The sequence below is a fragment of the Globicephala melas genome, chromosome 19 (assembly GCF_963455315.2).
Source record: "Globicephala melas chromosome 19, mGloMel1.2, whole genome shotgun sequence".
Classification (NCBI taxonomy): domain Eukaryota; kingdom Metazoa; phylum Chordata; class Mammalia; order Artiodactyla; family Delphinidae; genus Globicephala; species Globicephala melas.
The window spans coordinates 4,834,190-4,858,333 of record NC_083332.1 but is presented as its reverse complement, the minus strand read 5'-3'; the positions used below and the strand labels follow the sequence as shown (position 1 = coordinate 4,858,333).

General features: G+C 42.4%; 2 protein-coding genes across 2 annotated transcripts in view; both read left to right on the top strand.

The window, feature by feature from the left end:
- The window catches only part of LOC115847704 (zinc finger protein 665-like), a 40,756-nt gene extending 21,420 nt beyond the window's left edge, over window positions 1–19,336 (top strand). The window contains exons 7-8 of the mRNA XM_030847815.3: window positions 8,131–8,218; window positions 19,211–19,336. The gene's annotated coding sequence lies outside the window, so the exon portion shown is untranslated. The remainder of the gene's footprint in view (window positions 1–8,130; window positions 8,219–19,210) is intronic.
- LOC138842429 (zinc finger protein 665-like) lies at window positions 1,475–23,434 on the top strand. The gene is made up of 4 exons (XM_070044275.1): window positions 1,475–1,519; window positions 8,131–8,218; window positions 13,333–13,459; window positions 19,211–23,434. Exons 2-4 carry the CDS (start codon window positions 8,204–8,206, stop codon window positions 20,812–20,814), a joined length of 1,746 nt encoding a protein of 581 aa, XP_069900376.1. The 5' UTR covers window positions 1,475–1,519; window positions 8,131–8,203; the 3' UTR covers window positions 20,815–23,434.
- The last annotated feature ends 710 nt before the right edge of the window (window positions 23,435–24,144 follow it).

Here is a 24,144-nt window from a genome sequence, read left to right as displayed (position 1 = left end):
AAAACAAACTAGGTTACCTGTGAAGCGAGGGAGGAGGGGAGGGGCAAGATAAGAGTATGGGATTGAGAGAGCCAAGCTATCAACACTTTGTATAAAATAGATAAGCAATATCTTAAACAATATATTGCACAGCACAGGGAATCATAGCGATTATTTTGTAATAAGTTTTATAATCTATGAAAATTCTGAATCACTATGCTGTGCACGTGCAGTGAATGTCATATTGTAAATCAACCATAGTTCAATAAATAAATATATATCATGCATATGTATCATATAGGATTCACAAAATGGAATTTTACAACAGTTGAGATATAATGCTTATTACTATAACTTAACTTTTTTAATCGCCTTTCAAAAAGCCTCTTGAAAAATTATGATTCATATTTATAATCTGATAAATACCTGCACACATTAATTTTCATGAAACAAGTGGAAAATATCCTCGGCAATTCATCTGAACAGTATTTCACAAGTATTTCTAACATTCATATTGCACCATGAGTTCTGTGTGCATCAGGAAGCGGAATGTAGCAAGTGTGTTTTTTATTAATTAATTAATTTATGGCTGCGTTGGGTCTTTTTTTTTTTTTTTTTTTTTTCGGTATGCGGGCCTCTCACTGTTGTAGCCTCTCCCATTGCGGAGCACAGGCTCTGGACGCGCAGGCTCAGCGGTCATGGCTCACGGGCCCAGCCACTCCGCGGCTTGTGGAATCTTCCCGGACTGGGTCATGAACCCGTGTCCCCTGCATCGGCAGGCAGACTCTCAACCACTGCGCCACCAGGGAAGCCCTGCGTTGGGTCTTTGTTACTGCTCAAGGGCTTTCTCTAGTTGCGGGGAGCGGCGGCTACTCTTCATTGAGGTGCGTGGCTTCTCGTTGCTGTGGCTTCTCTTGTTGCGGAGCACAGGCTCTAGGCACGTGGGCTTCAGTAGTTGCGGCACATGGGCTCAGTAGTGGTGGCTCGCGGGCTCTAGAGCATAGGCTCAGCAGCTGTGGGACATAGACTTAGTTGCTCTGCGGCCTGTGGGATCTACCCAGACCAGGGCTTGAACCCAAGTCCCCTGCATTGTAAGGCGGATTATTCACCACCGAGCCACCAGGGAAGCCCTACCTGGAACCTTTTATCTCATATACATTTATCAATTCACTTAGACACGCCAGCTAACTGCTGGCAAAAACAGCTTTTTATTGACACCATTCTCGACTCGTTAGGAGGAAACATCTTAGTTTCCGATATAACTGGCCCAAGCAACGGTAAGCTTTTGCCTTAAAACTGTAACAAACAGTAAATTAAAACAAGCAGTTTCAAGCTGCAGGGACCAACCTACCCCTCGCCGCCTCCTGCCCCGCCTAACTGCGCTCCCTGGACTGAAAGGGGCTCCCTCCTCGCCCCGCCCCTCGCCGCTAGCGCTCCGCCCAAGCCCCGCCCCCAGAAGCCCTGCTTCTAACTCCGCGCTCGCGCCGTTAATAACGGAAGCGGAAGCGGATAGCGCGGAGAGAAGGTCACCCAGCTGAGAGTAAGTTTTCTTTTCTGGTGTGACTCTGTGCCGCGCGGCCCCCCTTTCTCCATCTTCAGAGTGTGGGGGGTCACCAAGGACCGTAAATCTCAGCACCCGCCCCTACGCTCCCAGTAAATCCGGACGTCGCCGTTTCAGGTCAGGCATGTTTACCTTTGGGTTTGAATTCGCTCTGAGGCCGGTCCCGGTGCCCTTGGCTTTTCTGCTTTCGGTCCAGGTAGACACCTCCATTCGCGACATTTTCCTGCTTAAAATCCATTACTGCCTCCGTCCCTTCCCGCCGCCTGTAACGTCCCCTTCCGCGAGGTGGATTCGCGCCCCCCAGCCTCGCCCTCTCGGCCCCTGGAGGGCAGCGCCGGCCGCCCCGCTCCCGGACAGCCCACATCCTCTCCCCGGTCCTGGCATTCTTCAGAACCCGCCCTTCTCCTGAGACCCCCTCCCTCCCTCCCAGCGCCTCTGTCTTCGCGTCTCCTCAGGCCGGTCCTCTTGCTCCCCCGGCCTCCCCTTCGTAGTCAGCCCTTCCCGTCACCCGGCGTGGGGGGGCGGGGAGTGACCTGGGCCAGCCATGTGACACCCAGTGTTCTTCCGTCTGAAATTCCACCCCGCTGGAGAATGGACTCTTCCGGTAGGCGGCATGTTATTCCGTCTCGGTCTCTGTAAATATGTGGGCGATGGGGGAACTGGAGGAGCAGAGACAGAGCGACTGAGAGAGAAATAGAAAAGCTGACAGGGTGGAAAGAATGAGGGAGAGCGGATGGAGACGTAGAGGATGGCTGAAGAGCTTATAAAGAGACAGTGAAATGAAAGAGACTAAGTAAGCCTTGAAAATAGCAGGTGAATAAAATCGAGAAGTAAAGGAAAACGCCGGATCTCCAGGGATTGCAGAGCAACATAGAGAGAGGCCCTGGATCAGTGGTAGTAGGGAGGGCAGCAGTGGTGAGGCACTGCACAGAAAATCTGGGAGAGGATAAACGGTGGAACCATGGCCTTCAGGGCATCCTGGTCCTGGGAGAGAAGCAGAGGACTTCTGTGGCTAGCAGAGCAGAGGAAGAGAGAGAGCAGAAAGGAAGCACAGCCACCTGGGGTGCCGGAGAGTGGGGAGGAAGGGAGAGTAACAGGGACAGAAGGGGTGTCACGGGCCGGGCAGAGAGGGAGTAGAGCTGGGGGAAGAAAGAGGCAGAAATGTATGGATAGGCCAGCAGGAGCACCAGGGGAGTAGATAAGATCAAAAAGAAGGAGACAGAAACAGGGAAAGAAATAGACAATAAGATGGAAACACATAGTAGTGCAGGTAGAGGGCAGACTGGGTCCAGGTTGGGGGTGAGTTGATTGGATTTGGACGATTAAGTTATGATATACTGACTTCTGGCTTTAGACTCTAATAAATTGAAATGTTGCTTGCTTAAATTATACAGGTGAGGATTTGTATTGCAAAACTGTAAGATTTGTGCATTTTGTAATTGTTTGTATGACAAGAAAACTTCCCTTTGCAATCCCTGTTCAGCCAAGGGGCGGTGAGTTGACTCAGGCAGTTGTGGGTCACCCCCTTCCATTTCCTGGTGGTAGAGGACAGGGGAGAGACTAGTGGGGCAGGAAATGACTGACTTTCACTACATGGTGCTTCTTTAAAGAAACACTAAAAATTTTGTTTTTCTGTAAGGGACTTACTTTCTTCTCTCTGGTTTCTTTACATTTATGTCTTGCCTTTAACTTTGCATATATCCTAGTGCATTAGATATCTAATTTCCTGCAAATAATTACTAACTTGTGAAATAAGTTTGGTGGCCTTATGTATTCTACTCATGTGATTCTTTTCTAAATATGATAAATCCTCGATTTTTTTTTGTTATTTATTTATTTATTTGTTTTTCGCTGCGTTGGGTCTTCGCTGCTGCGCGTGGGCCCTCTCTAGTTGCGGCGAGCAGGGGCTACTCTTCGTTGTGGTGCGCGGGCTTCTCATTGCGGTGGCTTCCTTTGTTGCGGAGCACAGGCTCAAGGCACGCGGGCTTCATTAGTTGTGGCACGCGGGCTCAGTAGTTGTGGCTCGCGGGCTCTAGAGCACAGGCTCAGTAGTTGTGGCGCACGGGCTTAGTTGCTCCGCGGCATGTGGGATCCTCCCAGACCAGGGCTCGAACCCGTGTCCCCTGCATTGGCAGGCGGATTCTTAACCACTGCGCCACCCGGGAAGCCCCAATCCTCAATTTTTTTTAAAACATTGACAGCAGGATCTTCAGATTAAAAAAATTCACAAATTCATTTTATTTATTCAGATATAATTGACACCTGAGTTCTTCCCCTGCTTTATCTTTGTATACTGGTAAAGTTCTTTGGTAACTAGTAAATAATTTTAGACTCTTTTGATGAGTACTTGGTAGATATGTCATTGATCTTTTATATTAACAGTCAAAACCTAGTTTAACCAGTTAGTCTAATATTCCTTTTCCCCTTTTATTCCTCTATTCATGATGAAGAAGTTTGCTCAGATCTTGTTTCTAAGCTGAACGCTTGCAATGTTTTATGCACCAGCAGCTATGCTTTTCCAATTGTTTATTTTTAAATTCTTTTACTGTGATTTTTCTGGAAAGAAAAATTACCTGTTTGGTGACAGTGTGATCAGACATTGAAAGAGAAGTTTCCTTTGATCAGGCACCTGAAAGATGGTGTTTTAAATGGGACAGGCGATAAGGGCAGACTCTGCCCACCGACCCCTCAGGATCTCATTTCAGAATTCAGTTACACCTGATTCTGTTCACTCAACCAGGACTTTCTCAGAAAAGTCTCCCTTCTGGGCCTCAGGGCGCCCACTTGTAACATGGAGATGAGAGACTAGACCAGAAACTGTCAGTCAGAGTAACACTGACCCTGAAGTGGTTGGCCAAATTGGGTGTGTGTCTGTGTTTGTCTTCTTTTTGGAGAGAGTGTCTAGTTTTGTTTAGAATTGTATATGGGTTCCTGTCTTCCCACAGGCTCGGAGTAGAAGTGACCGTAGTCAGAAATATTTCTCTGCATTAAGTATAAATCTGAGGAGAGTTTATGCCAGTTCTGGCACTCAGACCTGCACGGGCTCTTATTTGCCCTCAGGACAAATCCCAGCTCCTCCCTGTGGCTGCTCAGCCCTGTGTCATCAGGGCCCTGCCAGTGTCTCCAGCCTCGTCCTGGGAGCTGACCCTGTTCTCATGGTTCACTCTACCCTGGGCACATTCACCTTTTGTCTGTTTCCAAACAAAAACTATTTCTATCTGACATCATAGTTCCTGTTCTTACCTTTTGCCTTGAAGTCACCATAGCACAGGCCCTTTGTCTCCCTTCAGGTCTAGGCTCAGAGAGGGCTCGCCATCTCCTCCTGACTATCTGTGTCACATTTTATTGCCTCTGTATCAATCACCTTCAACAGAAATGCCCCTCTCCATTGATTATTTGGAGTCTTCTTCCTTTTCCGTTCATTGAAGGATGCACAGTGTTCCTCTTCTTCCCTGGATAGCTGCGGCATCTCCCTCTGGGGATGTGTTTAGTGGCTGGGGCTGTGGGTTGGGCTGAATAATCCTCAGGGGAGACCAGGGGAACACGGTAGGTGATGAGGATGGTTCCTACATTTGTTCTGGACATTTCAACTCTAATTGATTATTACCCCATATGGCTGCTTAATTACTCAAAATAAGAGCAAAAAGATGCAGGGAGTGCTAACAATCCCTACAGAACTGATGTCCTCATGTAGTATGTTGAGGTGTCCCCATGTTTAGTGTGCTGTGTCACTGCTCCACTGTAGCTCCCAGGTGTTCCAGGCTGTGCACATCCAGGGACCAGTTGCCTCCTTGGACAGGAGCTTTGCCTTCCAGCAGTTCATCTGCTCCGAGTCAGGGGTAGTGATTTCACTGTGGTAACTGTGGGCCAAAGTCCAGAACCTAAGGAGGAATGAAGGAGACTTCCCTCAGAGAGTTAGGGTATCTTTTAATTGCCTGTGAGCTTGGAGAACAGGAGAGAAGAAACTTGGGGACCATCTGTCTTGGGGACAAGAAATCTGGGGACCGCCTATCTTTGAGTCTCCCACACTGCATTCAAATGTCCTTTGTAACTGGACTCCGTAACATTCTTACTTTCTCCTAAGTTTTTCCAGGAGGGCCAACTTTGTTGACCTGCATATTGAATGCCCAGTGTCCTTTCAGTGGCAGCTTGTGTGTATTCCTGTTGCGATGGCTTTCCTGAGATGTACTTTTGTCCTTTAGCCCTGTTTGCCCATGAGGAGAGGGAGAACAATGGGAAAATTGGAGGAGAGCCTGCAGGAGGGATATGGCAGCAAGTGTGGGCTTCAAGATGAGCCCAATGAATGGTGTATGCATTTGTCCCTTTTGGGCTCAAGGGGTGTGTGGAACTCCTGACAAGGGATGTGTCAGTTCTGGCTGGAGCACCTGGAATTGGGTTTATGGGTAGTTGTGGGTGCATTGCATGGTTTGAGGTGCCATAGTGTCTTAGCTCAGGTTCCCTGGGACATAGCTGCTGACACTGAGGTTTCCATGCATTGGTTTAATCTGGTATTTCATGGCCATACATGAGGAGGAATGAAGGCAGTGGTTTTAGGCAAAGAGAAACATTTTCCTCCATTGTGGTTAAAAAAAGTGTGGCCTGAGCTGAGCTTACAGGGATTTTTGGGTGCAGGAGGATGGGTGCCTTGTCCGCAGGCAATGGAGCTAGAGGGTGCCCTACAGCATCCACTCCGCAAGTGACTTGTTTTGGGTATTCTGGGAGGTCAAGAATCATTGTGCAGGGATACTGCTTTGGGAAAGATCTCTGGTGTTCTCCTTACTTGCTGCAAGTAATAAATCCTTCCTGCTCCAGAAGAAAAAAAGGGAGAGAGAAAGAGAGGAATCATTGTGCAGTTTTTAGACTTAATATGGAGGTCAGTTTGTTGTTTACCTTTGGTACTTTTTAGTATTTTGTGTCGCAGATAAAGAAATTTTCAGTTGCACTGTGAAACATAACGAAAGGGGAATTGGAGTGTTGCCTTGGGGGATGTTTGGGTCTCACTGGGGGATGTGCATCGTTGGAAACATCTTTCTTTTATGTGTAGTTTTTGAAGATGACAGTGTTTGGGCTGTGGTTACTGTGAATGAAAATATGGTATTTTGCATCTATTGGTTCCTTGGGTGTCTTATATGTATTTTTCCCTCTGGCATGATTTATTAGAGTTTGGCATGTTTTCTGGTATTTTCTAGCATGATGAGTTGATCATTATGGGTTTTGTCGAGACTATGTTGGACCCCATGAAAGTTTGTAAGTTCATTTGAGTCCAGAAGGGAAGTTATGAGTAGTAAGCTTCAAACGGCAGAAGGTTTTCATTAGGGAGATTTTGCTAGGTATGTTTCTGTGGACAGAACCTGAGAGGGGCCATTAAGTTCTTTAATGTAGGGAGAGATTGTTCCAAGAATCAGAGGGCCAGCAACACCACAGTGATCAGTAATACAGAGGCACGTTCTTGGGAAGGTGTAGCCGCTACTTTCTTGCTGCTAGGCCAGTGCTGGTTCCTCTACGGCCCTCTCCCTGTCTCAACACACACACACACACACACACACACACACACACACACACACACACACACACACACACACACACACACACACACACACACACACACACACACACACACACACACACACACACACACACACACACGAACGCTTGTGCTTCATTGGTGGGAATGTAAATGATATGGCTATTACGGAAAACAATTTAGAGATTCCTCTGTCTAGATAGCCAAAGGAAATGAAATCATTATATTTAGGTAAATATTTGCAACATGTTCATCTGATGTTCATCGTGCTATCGTTAATCATACTGTGTTTCTATATATCTGGTATTTGCTGAGAGAGTAACACTTCAGTGTTCTTAGCACACAGAAATAAAATGGTCGTTGTGAGTTGATGGACGTGTAAAGCACTCTGTTATGAATATTACACAGTGTATACATCCGTCTAATAAGCACATTGGATGCCTCATATGTACACCATTGTTATACATCTGTTAGACCTCAGTAAAGCTGGAAAATGAAAAGCAGGTGGGGGCTGTGCTGGGCTTGCCTCCTGTGAGTGCTGCTCAACCCAGGCATTTCCTTAGATCGATGAAGAATTTTGTACAGACATGTTTTGTACCCTCTGACCAGGGATTCCTCTTCATACTGTCAGTGTGGGGGTCCAACCTCAACAATATTTGAGGTACCCCAGGATGTTCCAATCCGGATCCCTCACTGAGCATCGTGACTCTGAGTCCCCCCGTTCCTGAGGGCTGAGATCTGGGCTGAGGGTGAGGGCTCTGCTCTGCGTGGGGATGGATCAGGGCTGGTCTGTGACCTGCAGGGGATCGTCGGGTCCAGCTGAGGTGCCCGCTGCTGCTGGGTACGTGAGGGCCTCACCAGGAGGGGAGCCTGATCTGAAGGAAAGGGTGGGAAAACTCACTGGTTGGTCTCTGTGTGGGAGTTATTGTCCCGAGTCCCTCCTGGGACAGTGGGCAGCAGAGGACCGTCTGTTCCCCATGCTGAGGGCTTCCCTGTGCGTGTGGTGGTGACTCAGGAAGGGGGTGTGTTGATTCTAAGCATTAAACAGCTTGTTTTCCACTTTCAGGATCGACCTCTAAAGACTCTTGTCTGAGGAAGAAGCCCAGAAGAGGAGGGAGAGGAAAGAAAAGGAGTCTGGAATGGCTCTTTCTCAGGTAAAGCCATATTCTCAGTTGTTTCTTCTGTCTGTCCTTCCTGAAATGCCCTTCTTTGGACTCGCTAATCTCTGACTCTGAACTATCCTGCCTGACACCTGTACATTCACACTCACTCGGGTCCTTCCCTCAGGGCCTGTCATCTCCACTTAGATCCCATTTCCCCATGACCTAGTGACCTGGAACTTCTGAAGAGGCTCCGCTGGGTGTAGTCCTGGGCAGGGCTTCACACCCATGGATTGGAGACATGGTGTCAGTGATACTGGACAGCAGGGATTGCTTAGGGCCCCATCAGGATGCACTGTCTGCTGTCTGTCAAGCAGGATAAAGAAGCTGGACGTTAATGTGCACAGTATCTCGTAAAATCTGGAAAACAGACCAGTAAGAGGTAATTTGTTCTGTCTTTTAACTTTTTTTTTTTTTTTTTTTTTTTTGCCATGCCCCACCAAGGCTTGTGGGAACTTAGTTCCCCGACCAGGGATTGAACCCGGGCTCACTGCAGTGAATGCACCAAGCGCTAACCATTGGATCACCAGGGAATGTTTTAGTCTATTCTTGAGTTTGAACTATGAAATCAACCTAAATCTCTGACAGTGGGAAATTCTTTAAATCACTTTCATCACCTGCATTCCACAGAGGTTGTCTTTTCACTCTGTGGATTGTATCCTGTGATACAGAAGTTTTTTACCTTTGATGCAAGTAAGGTTCCATCTTCATTTTTTTGCTGGGATGTATGTAGTTGCTCAGCATCATTTGTTATTGAGACTGTCCTTTCCCCTTTGTGTAGTCTTTGCACCCTTGGCTGTACATTTTATATATATTCACTGGATTATTTCTGGTATCCACTGGGTTTTGTATCTGTGCTTATACCAGTACCACATCATCCTGATTACTTTGTAATATGTTTTGAAATCTGAAAATGATGTCCATCTTCTTTTTCAAGAGTATTTTGGCTGTTGGGCATCCTTTGAGATTCCCTATGAATTTTAGTATGATTTTTTTTTTAACTGCAAAAATTGCCTTCGAAATTTTGACAGGGATTCCATTGAATCTGTAGAACACTTTCAGTAATAAAGTCATTTTAAGAATATTAATTCTTCCAATTCATGAGTACAGGGTGTCTTTTTACTTATTTGTATATCCTTGGATTTCTTTTAGCAACATTTAGTAGTTTTCAGTGTGCAAGTCTTTCACCTCCTTGGGTAATTTTTTCCTAGTCTGTCTCTTGATGCTATAGTAAACAGTATTGTTTTCTAACTTCCTTTTGAATTTGTTCATTGTGCATATTGTGTATACCAAGGCAACTGATTTTTGTGTGCTGATATTTTTTTCCTTTCTGGCCATGCCTTGCGGTTTGTGGGATCTTAGTTCCCCCACCAGGTTTTGAACCCAGGTCCATGGCAGTGAAAGCACAGAGTCTTAACCACTGGACTGCTGGGGAATTCCCTGCTGCAATTTTTCCAAAGTTGTTTTTTCTTTTTTTTTTTTTTTTTGGCTGCATCAGGTGTTGTGGCACTCGGGATCTTCATTGAGGCGTGCGGCATCTTTTGTTGTGGCGTGCAGTGTCTTTCGTTGAGGTGCATGGGCTTCTCTCTCTAGTTGTGGCGTGCGGGTTTTTTTTTCTCTCTCTCTAGTTGTGGCACACGGGTTCCAGAGTGCGTGGGCTCTGTAGTTTGCGGCACGCAGGCTCTCTCGTTGAGGTGCGTGGGCTTAGTTGCTCTGTGGTATATGGGATCTTAGTTCCCTGACCAGGGATTGAACCCAAGTCCCTTGCCTTGGAAGGTGGATTCTTTACCACTGGACCAACCAGGAAGTCCTTGAAGTTGTGTTTTGAAGTGGTAGTTTTCTCATGGAGCCTTTTTGGTTTGCACATGTAAAACCTTGTCACCTAGAGAAAAAGGTAATTTTACTTCTTTTTCAATTTGTATAACTTTGATTTCTTTTTCTTGTCTAATGGCTCTCCATACATTCTTGAACAGCAGTACAGGGTTTGCATCTTTCCCCTTTTTTGTTGTAAGCATTTAGCATTGTAGACTTCCCTTTTACTGTGGTTTTGACTGCCTGTTATAAATTTTGGTATGTTGTGTTTTTATTTTCATTCAGATATTTTTACAATTTCCTTGTGATTTCTTCTTTAACCCATTGCTTCTTTTTTTAAAAAATTTATTTATTTTACTTTTGGCTGTGTTGGGTCTTCATTGCTGCGTGTGGGCTTTCTCTAGTTGTGGTGAGCAGGGGCTACTCTTTGTTGCGGTGCGCGGGCTTCTCATTGTGGTGATTTCTCTTGTTGTGGAGCATGGGCTCTAGGCATGCGGGCTTCAGTAGTTGTGGTGCTGGGGCTCTGTAGTTGTGGTGCACAGGCTTATTTGCTCCGCAGCATGTGGGATCTTCGTGGTCCAGGGCTCGAACCTGTGTCCCCTGTATTGGCAGGCGGATTCTTAACCACTGAGCCACAAGGGAAGCCCGGCCCATTGCTTCTTTAAGAATCAGCTGTTTAATTTGTACATTTGGGGGGTTTTCCTGTTTTCCCTCTGTTATTTCAAGTTTCATTTCATTGTGGTTAGAGAAGATACTTTTTAGATCTCAGTCTCCTTAAATTTGTTAAGATTTGTTTTGTGGCCTAAGCTGTGTTTTGTGGTCTGTTATGGAGAATGTTTCATGTTTGCTTGAGAAGGATGTTTTTTGGTGTTGGGTGGAGTGTTCTGTACATGTCTTTTAGGTACAATTGTTATTTAGTGTAGTTCAAGTTCTCTGTTTCCTTTTAAGTTGTTTCCATGTGTAGATAAAACTAGAGTATTGAAGTCTCATACTGACATTTTGCTGTTGTCTCTTTCTGTTGTTTCCTTCATATTTGGGCAAGCTCTAATGTTAGATGTATATATATTTATAATTGTTATATCTTCCTGGTGAATGGACTGTTTTATCATTATATAATATCCTTTGTCTCTTGTGTCAGTTTTTGTCTTTATTTTTTCTGATGTAATATAATCACCCCTGTTCTCTTTAGGATGGACTATCTTTTCACATCCTTTCTCTGTTCTTAGATTTCTATGTCCTTAGATTTGTGAATGTTCACAGTTCCAACTCTCTGGCACACTCTCTTTGTGTCTGTTGCCCTCTGTTTTCCTCCTGTTACCGCCTCTAATGGCTCTTGCTCAGGCACACTGTACATTGGTGAAAGGCAGGTGCCCTGGCCAGCCCCCTTCACTCCACTGTAACTTCAGAGGGAATGCATCAAGTTTCCTTCTAATCATGCTGTTTGGTGAAATATTCTTCCTTAATTACAATATACTTTTTTTTTTTTTTTTTTTGCGGTATGTGGGCCTCTCACTGTGTGGCCTCTCCCACTGTGGAGCACAGGCTCCGGACGCACAGGCTCAGCGGCCATGGCTCACGGGCCCAGCCGCTCTGCGGCATGTGGGATCTTCCCGGACTGGGGCATGAACCCGTGTCCTCTGCATTGGCAGGCGGATTCTCAACCACTGCGCCACCAGGGAAGCCCACAATATACTTTTTTCCGTATTCTTTTTAGTCATGATATTTAATTCTCCGAGTAGCTTTTTTTTTTCCCGGTATGCGGGCCTCTCACTGTTGTGGCCTCTCCCATCGCGGAGCACAGGCTCCGGACGTGCAGGCCCAGCGGCCATAGCCCACGAGCCCAGCTGCTCCGCAGCATGCGGGATCCTCCCGGGCCGGGGCACGAACCCGTGTCCCTCGCATCGGCAGGCCGACTCCCAACCACTGCGCCACCAGGGAAGCCCTCTCTGAGTAGTTTTTAACTTCACTATTGTGATAATTTTTTTCTTAGTCTCTTAAATTAATGTATAATAGTAATAACTTTTCTGATTTTGAGTCAGTGTTTTATGTGTGGAATACAGAAATAAACTCTGCTTTGCATTTGTTAATACCTACTATGTCAATATTGTGGTTTAAATTGTATTTATATATGGGTATTCAATAGAGATTGCAGTTAAAGGATCCTATTTTTTTCATGTTAGTACCATTTAATACAGTTGATATATTTTCATTGTTCCAAAGATGCTGAAATTCACATAAATAAAAATGATGATAAAAAAATCATGCAATAATATATCCAGAGACAACTTCTCTCGTTTCAGTTATTTGTGCATTTACCTGTGTGTCCATGAGTTCATGGATGTGCAAGTCCATGGTTTTGATAAAAGACATCAGAATTTTATAACTATGTACTGTATTTTATTGCAGTTGAAATTATATCATAAATATATTACATGGCCTTGAATTTTTCCTACACTATCCTGTTAATGGTTCAGATACTAGTAAGATTACTAACATGTTGTGTGTGTGTGTGTGTATGTGTGTCTGTCGCGCACACGTGCCTACATCTATAATGACCTTTTACTGCCTTTCATGTTGTTCAACTTCTTTCAAGTTTTCTGGGAGAATCCTCTGGCCGTGTGCTTCGAAAGCTCTTCTGTTACTTCAGTTTTTGCTTCTTTATCTTCAGTTCAAGAGCGCATCCACCTTAATTCAGGTGCTTGCTGTATCATTTCTTAGCTTGAACTAAGTTGAGTTTCTCCAAATGTCTCTGACAGTTTTCTCCTCTGCAGGATGGGAACAGATCTTTCTCTACTGAGCTACAATGTTGATAAAAAAGTTCATATCTATAAAGCATTTAGAGTAATGCTTAGCATCTGTGAAGTATTCAAACACCTTTAGTCATTGCTGTTATTATTGTCATTGTAATTTAAGAGTTTGATTTTCTTTTTTAAAGCACTGTGGACTTAGTCATCTCTAAAGCCACCACTCATAGTGTAGTTCATCTAGATTTTGAATAGCACTCAGTGTGTAAGGCATAATCTAACACTTCTGGATAGAGAACTCATTGTTGAATTTTATTTATATGTATTTCATGCATTGTCCACAAAAATGAAAAATACACATTGATTACAGGTTATCATAATCTCTATGAAAAAGCATAAGAAATTAAAATTAGAGACCCATAATTTCCCCAGATACCTTTATATGGATCTGTCAGAATACATACTTCAACTTGATCTTTTCACCTCTTCTCATTTTGTGTGAAAATAAGAATTCTCCTCATGGCCCCTTGGTGAAATGTGTTTTCATTTCAGGCACAGTTGACCTTCAAGGATGTGGCCATAGAATTCTCTCAGGAGGAGTGGGAATGCCTGGACCCTGCTCAGAGGGCCTTGTACAGGGACGTGATGTTGGAGACCTACAGGAACCTGGTCTCCCTGGGTGAGGATAACTTCCCTCCAGAAATTGGGATCTGCCCTTATGTATCTTTGCATTTTCCATTGTGTGCCTCCTGGGAGCCCCTGTTTTGCTTGACTGATCTGAAATCCTTGTTGATTCAGACATGGAAAGCTTCAGGATGCAGCCTCAGGAGTTTAAATCTACCTTTTCCTCTGATGGCCTGCCCAGTTCGTGATACATCAGGAGTTGTTCCAGAGCTTACATGTATATAAAGCTCAATGGGAAACTTTTAATATACCCATTTTCCTGTTTCCTACCCCTGCGCTTTTGATTTAGGAGTTTTAGGAAAAGAGCTACGTTTCTGCACATTATACTGTTCCCTGTGTATTCAGGAGGTAAAGAGCAGGTCAGTTTTTTGAAATATTTTTCTGTTTCCATCTGTAGTCACCTCAGTTCTCAGTTGAGCAAGAGACCAGGATTCTGGAAAAGCCACAGCAAATCATGTTTCCTTCCTCTTATGTGGAGGAATTTCTGTTTCTTATCTGAATATTTTACCCACTTTGTAACAAGAGAAAGAGCCCTGGGCTGTGAAGACTGATCTGAATACCTTTGGGGATGTATCAAAGTGTGAACACTGGTCAGATCTCAGAAGCGCCGAGGGGAAGCCTCATTATTAATAGTGTTTGGAGTCTTTCCCCTCATCAGAGAGTTCTATGGGAATACAAAAATTTACTTATTATTTGAACTCTCAGAGGAAATTTTTCTTCTCCGTAACTTATCCCTCTTGTCCTTCCACGTGTAAAATGTATTCTTTCACCCTCCAGTGGTGCTGCAGCTCCACCAGAGACAAAGGCAAGGTCTTTATCATGATCTGCAACACTCTGCCATCTGGTTTCTGTGAGCTCTTGTTGCTTGAATTAGCAGAGCATGAGGTGGACTTTTTCAAAGGGGCCTCTTGCCCCCTCATCTCTCCTTCTCGACTTCATTCCATTGGATGCTCAGTTCTCAGTCCACATAGATAAGAGCTGATGCCTGCAGACTCCAATCCCTGAACCTTTCCCGGTTCCGTCCCCATTTGATGTTTTTAGGAGACCTCATCAGAAGATGGGAGACACTGGCTGCTCTTTGATTCCATGTGGCATCTCAGAACCTGCATGGAGCTGTCTCAAGCCCTGTCTCCCTGTTTAGATCCCTCCTGCATTTCTTCTGTTCTGCTTTGGCCACATTCTTCAGGCTTGTGTGTAACAGGGAGGTGCGTTCTATCTTCTGTAATTATTACTTAGGAAAACTAAGGACAGTGGACAGGGAGATCATCTCTTTGATCCCCAGTCCTACTGAGGAGCATATATGTATCTTTCAGCCTCTAGTTTGGCATCTGTGGCTAGAGCACATTGTTCCATCTGAAGGTTCTATGATATCTGACACACATATCTCTTATTTTTTTCACTCCTGTACTGCTCTACCTAGTCTGGGAATGTATTCTCTTCCTGATTTCATACTCTCCTAAGTTTGTGTGATTTTGCCTCTGAAACTTGTTTATGAAATACAGAGAACTGGGCTCTGAAATTTTATCCAGAACCTTTGGTGTGATAATCCACCCTTCGTTAATCAGCAACTTCTGGTGGACTCTCTATAGGGTGGGTTTACTGGGTGACAGATAATTTTGAATGAGAATACTATCCCTCATATATTGTAATATTTTCCTGCTATATAGAAAATCACCACTTAAAGCTATAGTGAAGTGGTCTGCATATTCTATGATATGAGATAGAAAGTATCACCAGAGCCTGGCTGATAAATCTTTCCAGGTTTTTTTCTGGTTTTGAGCAGTGTCACAAAAGCCTGTCTCAAGGGCACTGTGATAGTGGTGTTCACATGTACTATGCCCATCCCCTTTCACCCTCAGTAAACGGTGAATAGGAATTTCTCCTCAGGATAACATTGCCCAAGTTCACATCCTCATATTTGTGAGGCTGTTGTGTAAACTGTTGTTGACACCATTTTGGGGTCACCTGTGTGCTATTCTTTCTACATCAACAGCTAATTTTGAAACATCTAAATTAGGGAATTTATGAAGTGCAGTGATACCTTCAATCTGAACCATAATTCGTTTTGTTTAGTAGACTGCCCTTCCCCCACTGAGTGGTTCTGATACTCCTGCGGAACATCACTTGACCACATACACAAGAGTTTATCTCTCACGTCTCTGTTGTATGCCACTGGTCTCTCTCTGTCTTTATGCTAGGACCGTACTGCTTTGGTTAGTTTAGGTTTCTAAGAATTTTGAAATGGTGGTGAAACCTCCAACTTCATTCTTTTCAACCTTGGTTTTGCTATTGAGTGTCTTTTGAGATTGCATTTGAATCTTAGGATGGATTTATGTGTTTCTTCAAGACACACTATTGGGATTTTATTAGGGATTGTGTTGAATCTGTTGATCACTTAGGGTAGTGTTTACCTACTGACAATATTTCTAATCCATGAACTTGGGATATCTTTGCATTAATTTGTGTCTCTTCAAATATTTTTCAGCTGTGTTTTTAGTTTATAGTGCATATATCTTCCCTTCTGTAAAGTTTTGCCAAGTACTTTATTTTTCTGATGGTATTGTAAATGGAATTGTTTTCTGAATTTCCTTCTTGATTGTTTATTGTCACTGTATAGAAACAGTATTGATTTTTGTTTGTCAATTTTATATATTGTCATCTTTCTGAGTTCATTATTTCTATCAAATTTTTGTTTAAGAATCTTCACGGGTTTTTATTTATTTTTTATTTTTTATTTTTTTGCCGTGCTGCACGGCTTGTGGGATATTAGTTCCCACACCAGGGATCAAACCCAGGCCCCCGGCAGAGGAAGCGTGGAGTCCTAACCACTGGACCACCAGGGATTTCCCCAGGGTTTTGTACTTATTAGATCATTTCATTTGTCAAAAGAGATAGTTTTGCTTCTTTTTGCTATTGGAATTGTTTTTATGTCTTTTTCTGCTACCTACATGTACTTGCTAGGAATTCCAGTGATTTTTTTTTAGAAATACTGAGTGTAACTGTCCTTATCTTTTTCTTGATCTTAGAGGAAAAGCTTTAAGTCATTCCCATTGAGTATGATGTTACCTGTGGACTTTTAATACATGTCCTTTACTATGTTGAGGTCATTTTTTTTCTATTTCTGGTTTACTGAGTGTTTTTATCATGTTTTTAGCATTTCCCCATGAGGACACCTCTGGTAATTGGGAGGCTTCTTCCAGTTCAATCTCAATGCAATGTAAGAAGGAGGTGGGGAGTCACAGGCCAGGGAATTGTCATGAACTTTCCTACATTTTTTGGTTTAGTGTTTTCAGGATAGGCAATTGCCTGGGTGCTCCCACTGTTTTTTTACTGGTTTGTAGAGTTTTCCCAAATTCTTTTTTGTTTATTGTTTTTAACTTGGCTTCCTCATGGCTGTAATGAGTGCCTCTGGTTTACTCTTCTGTTGACATCACTCCTCATGGTTTTGTTTTTCTTTGCAGAGTTTGTGTTAAGAAATTTAATGATCTGATTTTCAGTATTTAGAGAGGCCAGCTAAAAGAACACTGTCATGTTTAATAACAAGGAGTGTTAACATAAACATTTTATATACCAAATTATGTTATGTAATCTATATTTTAGTTAGTAATACTTTTCGCTTTCTTTGCTTACTTAACTATTGTGATCCTATCCTGAAATTGCTCAGGCTTTCTCAAACGCTTTCTGCTATCTTTGTTTCCCCATACAAACCCTGCTCACCCAGCCAGGAGATCTTCATTCTGAAATCAGGATCTCCCTACTTTACAGTAGTGTTGATCTGATTACTTTGTTCTGCACGTGTGTGTACAGAATAGACTGGTTCGTCTCCTTCTGCTGGTCTTCTCCTGGTTTTTTCTTCCACTTTCTGCTAAGAACATTATTGCACCATCTCCTTGAATATTGTGTATGTTTTTATTGAATATGTGCATGGAAATACAGCTGTTGGAATTTGATACCTTGCATAGCAAATAGTGTAATAGATTTAAAGTTAGTTTATTTCTACAGTGTTTAAATCTCTTTCAGTTCTTCCCATACTCATAGTATAACTCCCATAGTTAAAAAACTCTGTGCTCCACTCAGGCCCTTTCTCAGTCCTGACCTTTCCTTACATGGTACCTTGATGTGGATGGAAAGATTGTTATTTCCTATTTCCATTGTTATTGTTAAGTTATTCTCCTGAACTTCCCAATTTCTGCAGCACTCCTTCACCCATCCCTCCACCTTCCACATCACTCACACTGTAAAAATAATGCCTCTTTATATATCGAACAACTGTCTCATGACACAACCTAAATCATTTTCTGTGTAGCTGTGATGACTCAGAAACCATTTCCAGGAGAGGTGGCTGAATACCCTTTGTAGTTATCCAGCTCACTTCTTGCATCTCCCTTGAAGTTTTCTTTCTCAACTCCTGATGTTTGTTGTCGTATTTTGTAATCTCTCCTCTGCTGCTGTTGGGTGGGTGGTCATGCTTAAGAGTATGTTGTCTCAGTCTGTTGGTCAAGGTCCACATCATGGTTCTCACTGCTTTCTGCGTCAGTTGGGGTCATGCACAGAAACCTGATTCCACTTTCCTTACTTAAAAACTTCTGATAACTTTCCTCAAGCCTTTCGAAAGAAACTAGTAATGTTAGACGGCTTGAAATAGTGGGGATTTTTTGGGTTTTTTTGTTTGTTTGTTTGTTTGTGGTTTTGGCCATACCACGCTGCTTGCGGGACCTTACTTTCTCAACCAGGAATGGAACCGGGCCCATGGCAGTGAAAGTGCTGAATTCTAACCACTGGACTGCCAGGGAATTCCCAGAAATAGTGCATTGTTTTTATATTAATGAATCAAAAGTGGCTTTTGTATAAAAAAGATATATTAATATTCTGGCATGTTTATTATGATGTCCCTTTTTTTGCCTTATATATTGTATGCCTTTCTTTTGCAATTTGTTGTATGAACCTAGTTAAATAAATTCAAAAATTGCTCTCTCTTCATTACGTATATTTTGGAGCCAATGAACTGGATATTTTAGGGCACTGAACAGGTAGGGAGTTGTTCTATTTAATGGCTGTTAATATAACTGGAGAATATTTCATTTATTGATATTTAATTGTGATATACAGAAGGTGGTCTTTCAGAATGTTTTATGCTTCTTCCTGGGTACATAGATTTACAGCACGTTTTTAGAAGAACATTTTGTTTTTTAAAATACTGTTTTACCATATTCACCATTTTCTCTATGCTATATTTGTTTCCCAATTGGAAACCGCCACTCCTTGAGATTATACATTGAATAAGTTAGTTTTGCATTATTTACTGTTACAATTATTTACTGTCTGTCTTTTTAGCATTCATTTCTATTTAACAAGTATGCACAATATATGTATAGTATAATATTCTTTTCTCCTCAGTTACGAGGCACCAGTATGTTTACTGCTAATTGGTATATGCTTTGGTGTCATGGTTGAAAAATACACTTTCTTTGATAGCTAACAGAAGTTTTCTCAATGTGAGTGTTTTTTATCATAGGTTGTTTGAAAATTGGGTACCCAAAATTTAAGTGGAATTACCTCGATCACTTTATCTTTAGTAAAGAATCATTCCTTTTGTGTTTGTAAAGGTTTTAATATCATGGTTGGGAATTTTCATAACTCTGTTTTGTGTAAGTACTAATTTTGGTGTAATATCATGTATTTAACATGAACTATTTACTTATGAATTGGGATGAATAGGGTACTTATGGTTCTTTATATCTTGTAGATATCTCTCACTTACATGTGATCAAGAAATTACAACTAAATGCAAACACTGATAGAGCAGAAGTATTCCAAACACTGATATTGGGAAGACATGAAAAAATCAAGCCTTTTTACCTCAGGGAAATCCAGGAAAATGTACATGACTTTGAGTCTCAGCCAAGAGATGAGGAAAGAAATGATAAAGGAATGCCTGTAAACCATAATCAAAAGCTGGCTGATAAGAGAGATCGACATGGTAGAAGTGTTGCAGGAATCAAGCCTATTGAAAACAGGCTGGCATTAAGCTTTCAGGATGAACTGCTTATGTTCAAAAGTGAAGAGAAAATTGATGAATTTAATCAAGCTGACAAGAGTATCAGCATTAGTGCCTCATTTTCACCACTTCAAGGAACTTCTCCTACTGTCCAAACCACCATTTCTAATTCATATGAGAATGATTTTATACATCCTTCAATACTGACACAAGACCAGAGTGCATGCATGGAAAGCCCTTACAGATGTAATCAGTGTGGCAAAACCTTTCATCAGGGCTTAAATCTCACTCAGCATCAGTTGATCCATACAAAAGAGAAAATACTTAATTGTGATGTATGTTGCAAAGTCTTTAGTCGAAATTCAGACCTTGCAATTCATCGAACAATTCATACTGAAGAGAAATCTTACAAATATAACGAGTGTGGCAAAACCCTTAATCATGCCTTGCAGCTCACTGGACATCAGATAATCCATACAAAAGAGAACTTATATAAATGTGATGTATGTGAAAAAGTGTTTAGTCAAAGTTCATACCTTGCAGTTCATCAGAGAATTCATACTGGAGAGAAACCATACAAATGTAATGAATGTGGCAAGGTCTTTAGTCAGAATTCATACCTTGCAAAACATCGCAGAATTCATACTGGAGAGAAACCTTACAAATGTAATGAGTGCGGCAAGGCTTTTAGTCAAAAAGGAAACCTTGCAAGTCATCAGAGAATTCATACTGGAGAGAAACCTTACAAATGTAATGAGTGTGGTAAGGTATTTAGTATTAGATCAACCCTTGTCAGTCATCAGATAATTCATACTGGAGAGAAACACTACAAATGTAATGAGTGTGGCAGAACCTTTTATTTTGGCTCACACCTCATACAACATCAAATCATCCATTCAGGAGATAAGCCATATAAATGTGATGTATGTGGCAAAGTCTTCGGTCAAAATTCATACCTTTCAGTTCATCGGAGAATTCATACTGGGGAGAAACCTTACCAATGTAAAGACTGTGGCAAAATCTTTAATCACAGCTCAAACCTCAGGAGACATCAGATAATCCATACAGGACAGAAATTATGTAAATGTGATATATGTGGCAGAGTCTTTAGTTATAATTCATACCTTGCAATTCACCGGAGAGTTCATACTGGAGAGAAACCTTACAAATGTAGTGAGTGTGGCAAGGTCTTCAATCGGAATTCAAATCTCGTAATTCATCAGAGAATTCATACTGGAGAGAAGCCTTACAAATGTGACGAGTGTGGCAGCTGCTTTAGTCGAAAAGCATACCTTGCAAAGCATCAGAGTGTTCATACAAAAGCGAAACCTTACAAAGATAAAAACTGTTGAAAAACCTTTACTTAGATCTCAACTCTCACTACATATCAGGTAATAAATACAAAGGGGGAATCATATTAACGTGATATATGTGGGAAGGTCTTCACTCAAAATTGACACTTTGGGCTTCCCTGGTGGCACAGTGGTTAAGAATCCGCCTGCCAATGCAGGAGACACAGGTTCGATCCCTGGTCTGGGAAGATCCTACGTGCTGCAGAGCAACTAAGCCCGTGCGCCACGACTACTGAGCCTGTGCTCTAGAGCCCGTGAGCCACAACTACTGAGCCCACATGCCACAACTACTAAAGCCTGTGTACCTAGAGCCCATGCTCCGCAACAAGAGAAGCCACCGCAGTGAGAAGCCTGCTCACCACAACGAACAGTAGCCCCCGCTCGCTGCAACTAGAGAAAAGCCTGCGTGTGGCAGTGAAGACCCAATGCAGCCATAAATAAATAAATATTTTAAAAATCCTTAAAAAACAAAACAAAACAAAATTGACACTTTAAATTCATGGGAGATTCATAGTGGAGAGAAGCTATGCACATGTCATGAGTGTGGCAAAGCCTCACCATCACATAATCTATACTGGACAGAAACTCTAGAAATGTATTGAATTTCTCAAAGTCTTCAGTCAAAATTCATACCTTAAGGTGCACCGAAGTTTCATATTGGAAAGCTGCCTGACAAATGTGATGAGTGTGAAAAATCCGTCAGTGTACTTAGAAGCTTATCTTACTGTCAGGTAAGCCACACTGATGACGAACTTTAAGCAGGGGTTTTAGCAGCTGTCCACGTCTTAGGCTTCACTGTTCACATCTTAGCCTTCATCGGGTAGGTGTGTTTAGTATGACCAGTCCTTAGACAGCAAGTCATTCACCAAAGAATTCATTCTGGAGATTACCTCACAAATGCCATGAATGGGCAAAACCTTTACTCAGGGCTCACATCCCGCCAATCATCAGATAATCCATACTGGACGGAACATTACAGATGTACCGAATGTGGCAAAGTTGAAAGTTAGTGCTCACTTGTCACTAGATATTGGAATATTTATCCTGGAGAGAAACCACTCAGATAATTATGTGTGTGGTAAGGATTTTACGCAAAAATCACAAGATGGGAAGGTACTGGAACTATCCCTTACTAATGCAACTAGTGTGGCAAAACCTTTACCTTGAGTTCAAGCATTTGGCAACAGTGCAGAGCCCCCTGAAGAGAAACACTAAAAATGTATGAGCAGAGGCTTTATCCTGGCTGCACGATTCACCAGACTTCTCAGCATGTGTCTTTGAGAGGAACCACACGAACTAATATGTGTGCTAAGGCTTGTACCCAAAGACGGAGTTTCTGAAACAGAGGATTTAGTTTGGAGAGCAACGTTTCAAATGTAATGAATGTTGTAAAAGTTTTCATCAGGTATCTACACCTTCAGTGTAATGATAAAATTCATACAGGTCGGAAACTATAGAGATTTACTGAACATGGAAAGAATTTGATGAAACGATGCGTCCTGAGGTTTCACCACAGATCTCATATGAGGGAAAATCCTTACAAATGTAATGAGTTAGGTAAATTTTTTGCGCCATTCTTAAATCAGCCTACATATCAGAGAATCTATACTAGGAATAAGTGTTTCTCCAGGATTAATGTGAGATTGTTATGTACCTTAGAATCATTACAGGTCACAGTATGTTAAAAATTATGAAATGGTATGTATGTGACAGGAAGAATAACATGCGAATGGCCAATTATCTTCACTGTAAATATTCTATTAATTGAATTTTACTGAAAAAGCCACATTACTATTTATGCCTTTCAACCTGAAGTTTGAAGTCTGTTGATCTTATGCCTTCATTACAGGCCTTTGATGATTGTCTCTGGGAAGGAATCAGTAACATAAGGGGGCCAGCTTCATTAGGTGTGGTTCATTCACATCCGTGTTCCCTGGAAAAACAAGGACCCTGAATTACCAAATTCAATAGTTGTGAATTAGCAACAGGGAGGAGCAGAGAATAATATAAAACTGCCTTGACTCATCATGCTTGTTATGTTCAGGGTCCATGGATAGGCCACTGTGCATTATAGGACAGAATGCTCTACCAGATGACCATGAACAGAGCAGTAAGGACATTAAGGGACTGGACTTGCCAAGAGAGGAGAGTGACAGGTTGCTAGGGACTGATTATGTGGTAGGAACAATGTGTTGGAAAAGTTGGTCACTTCCTCCACTGCATGTGAATTGGTGATGTTTGCATCTATGTTTAATGAGAAATTAGACTCATTCTTGGGAATTGAAGGGAGAGCAGTTAACATTAGAGGAAAATTTAATTACTGGGTGAGGCTTGTTGGAGGATAAGCTTTCGGTTTCAATGTCCAGTTTCTCTCAAAGGAAGGAGCCCTTAGGCTGTTTTATCAGTTTGTCCAGATAGGCTGAATAAGAAGAGGTTTTCCTGAGGTGTCAACAGTCAAACATCAAAAAAATGGAGTCAGGGGAATTCTCTGGCAGTCCGCTGGTTAGAACTCCGAGCTCTCACTGCCATGGGCCTGGGTTCAGTCCGTGGTTGGAGAACTAATATCCCACAAGCCGCATGGCACAGCCAAAAAAAAAGACAAGAAAAGAAAAAATGGAGTCAGACTCTGATAAAACACTGAGGCAGAGCCCCCTCGCCTACCCACTTGTATCCCTCACAGGTGTCCTATATTAATAAGTCTACTTCTTGCCTGTCACTTTACCCCTCTCTGAATTCCTTCTGCGCTGAGACACAAAGAATCTGAGGCTCAGTGAGTCCAGAGACCAGATACTGAAACCCCCACCAGGTGGGAGAAATTAACCGTGTGCTACCCACAAGCATGTACACCCCAGACTGGTGGGAAGGAGAAGGTTGAGGATGTTGACTCCCACTTACCTCACCACCAGCCAATCAAAAGAATGCCCACGAGCTGATCACGCCCTCTCTGAACCATTACTATAAAACTCACTACCCACTCCAGGGTGGGAAACACAGTTTTGAGGGCATTAGCTTGCTGTGGCCCCTTTGCCTGGCAGAGCAATAAAGCTGTTCTTCTCTACTTCACCCCAAAAGAAAAGAAAACAAAACAAACACTGAATGCTTACTCTTGAAATTCCTGAGTTCTTGACTTGGCAAACCATACTTTTCTTCATGCTAATAATTTCTTACATTCCTTTCTCTGCAGCACACATACATTCCATTGTTCAATATGGTTCTTGAAAATGCTTGTAAAATCCTATTTGGATAACTTGTCAGAGATATTTTTACCTTAGTTTAATAAAATTAATGTTTGGAAATGTTTATTAGATAATATAACTAAGCAGTTTACTC

What these genes read in the sequence shown, in the direction of transcription:
- LOC138842429 (XM_070044275.1), top strand. An exon ending in CAGGAACCTGGTCTCCCTGG is followed by an intron (nt 13,460 to 19,210) that starts GTGAGGATAACT and finishes TATATCTTGTAG; the next exon opens with ATATCTCTCACTTACATGTG.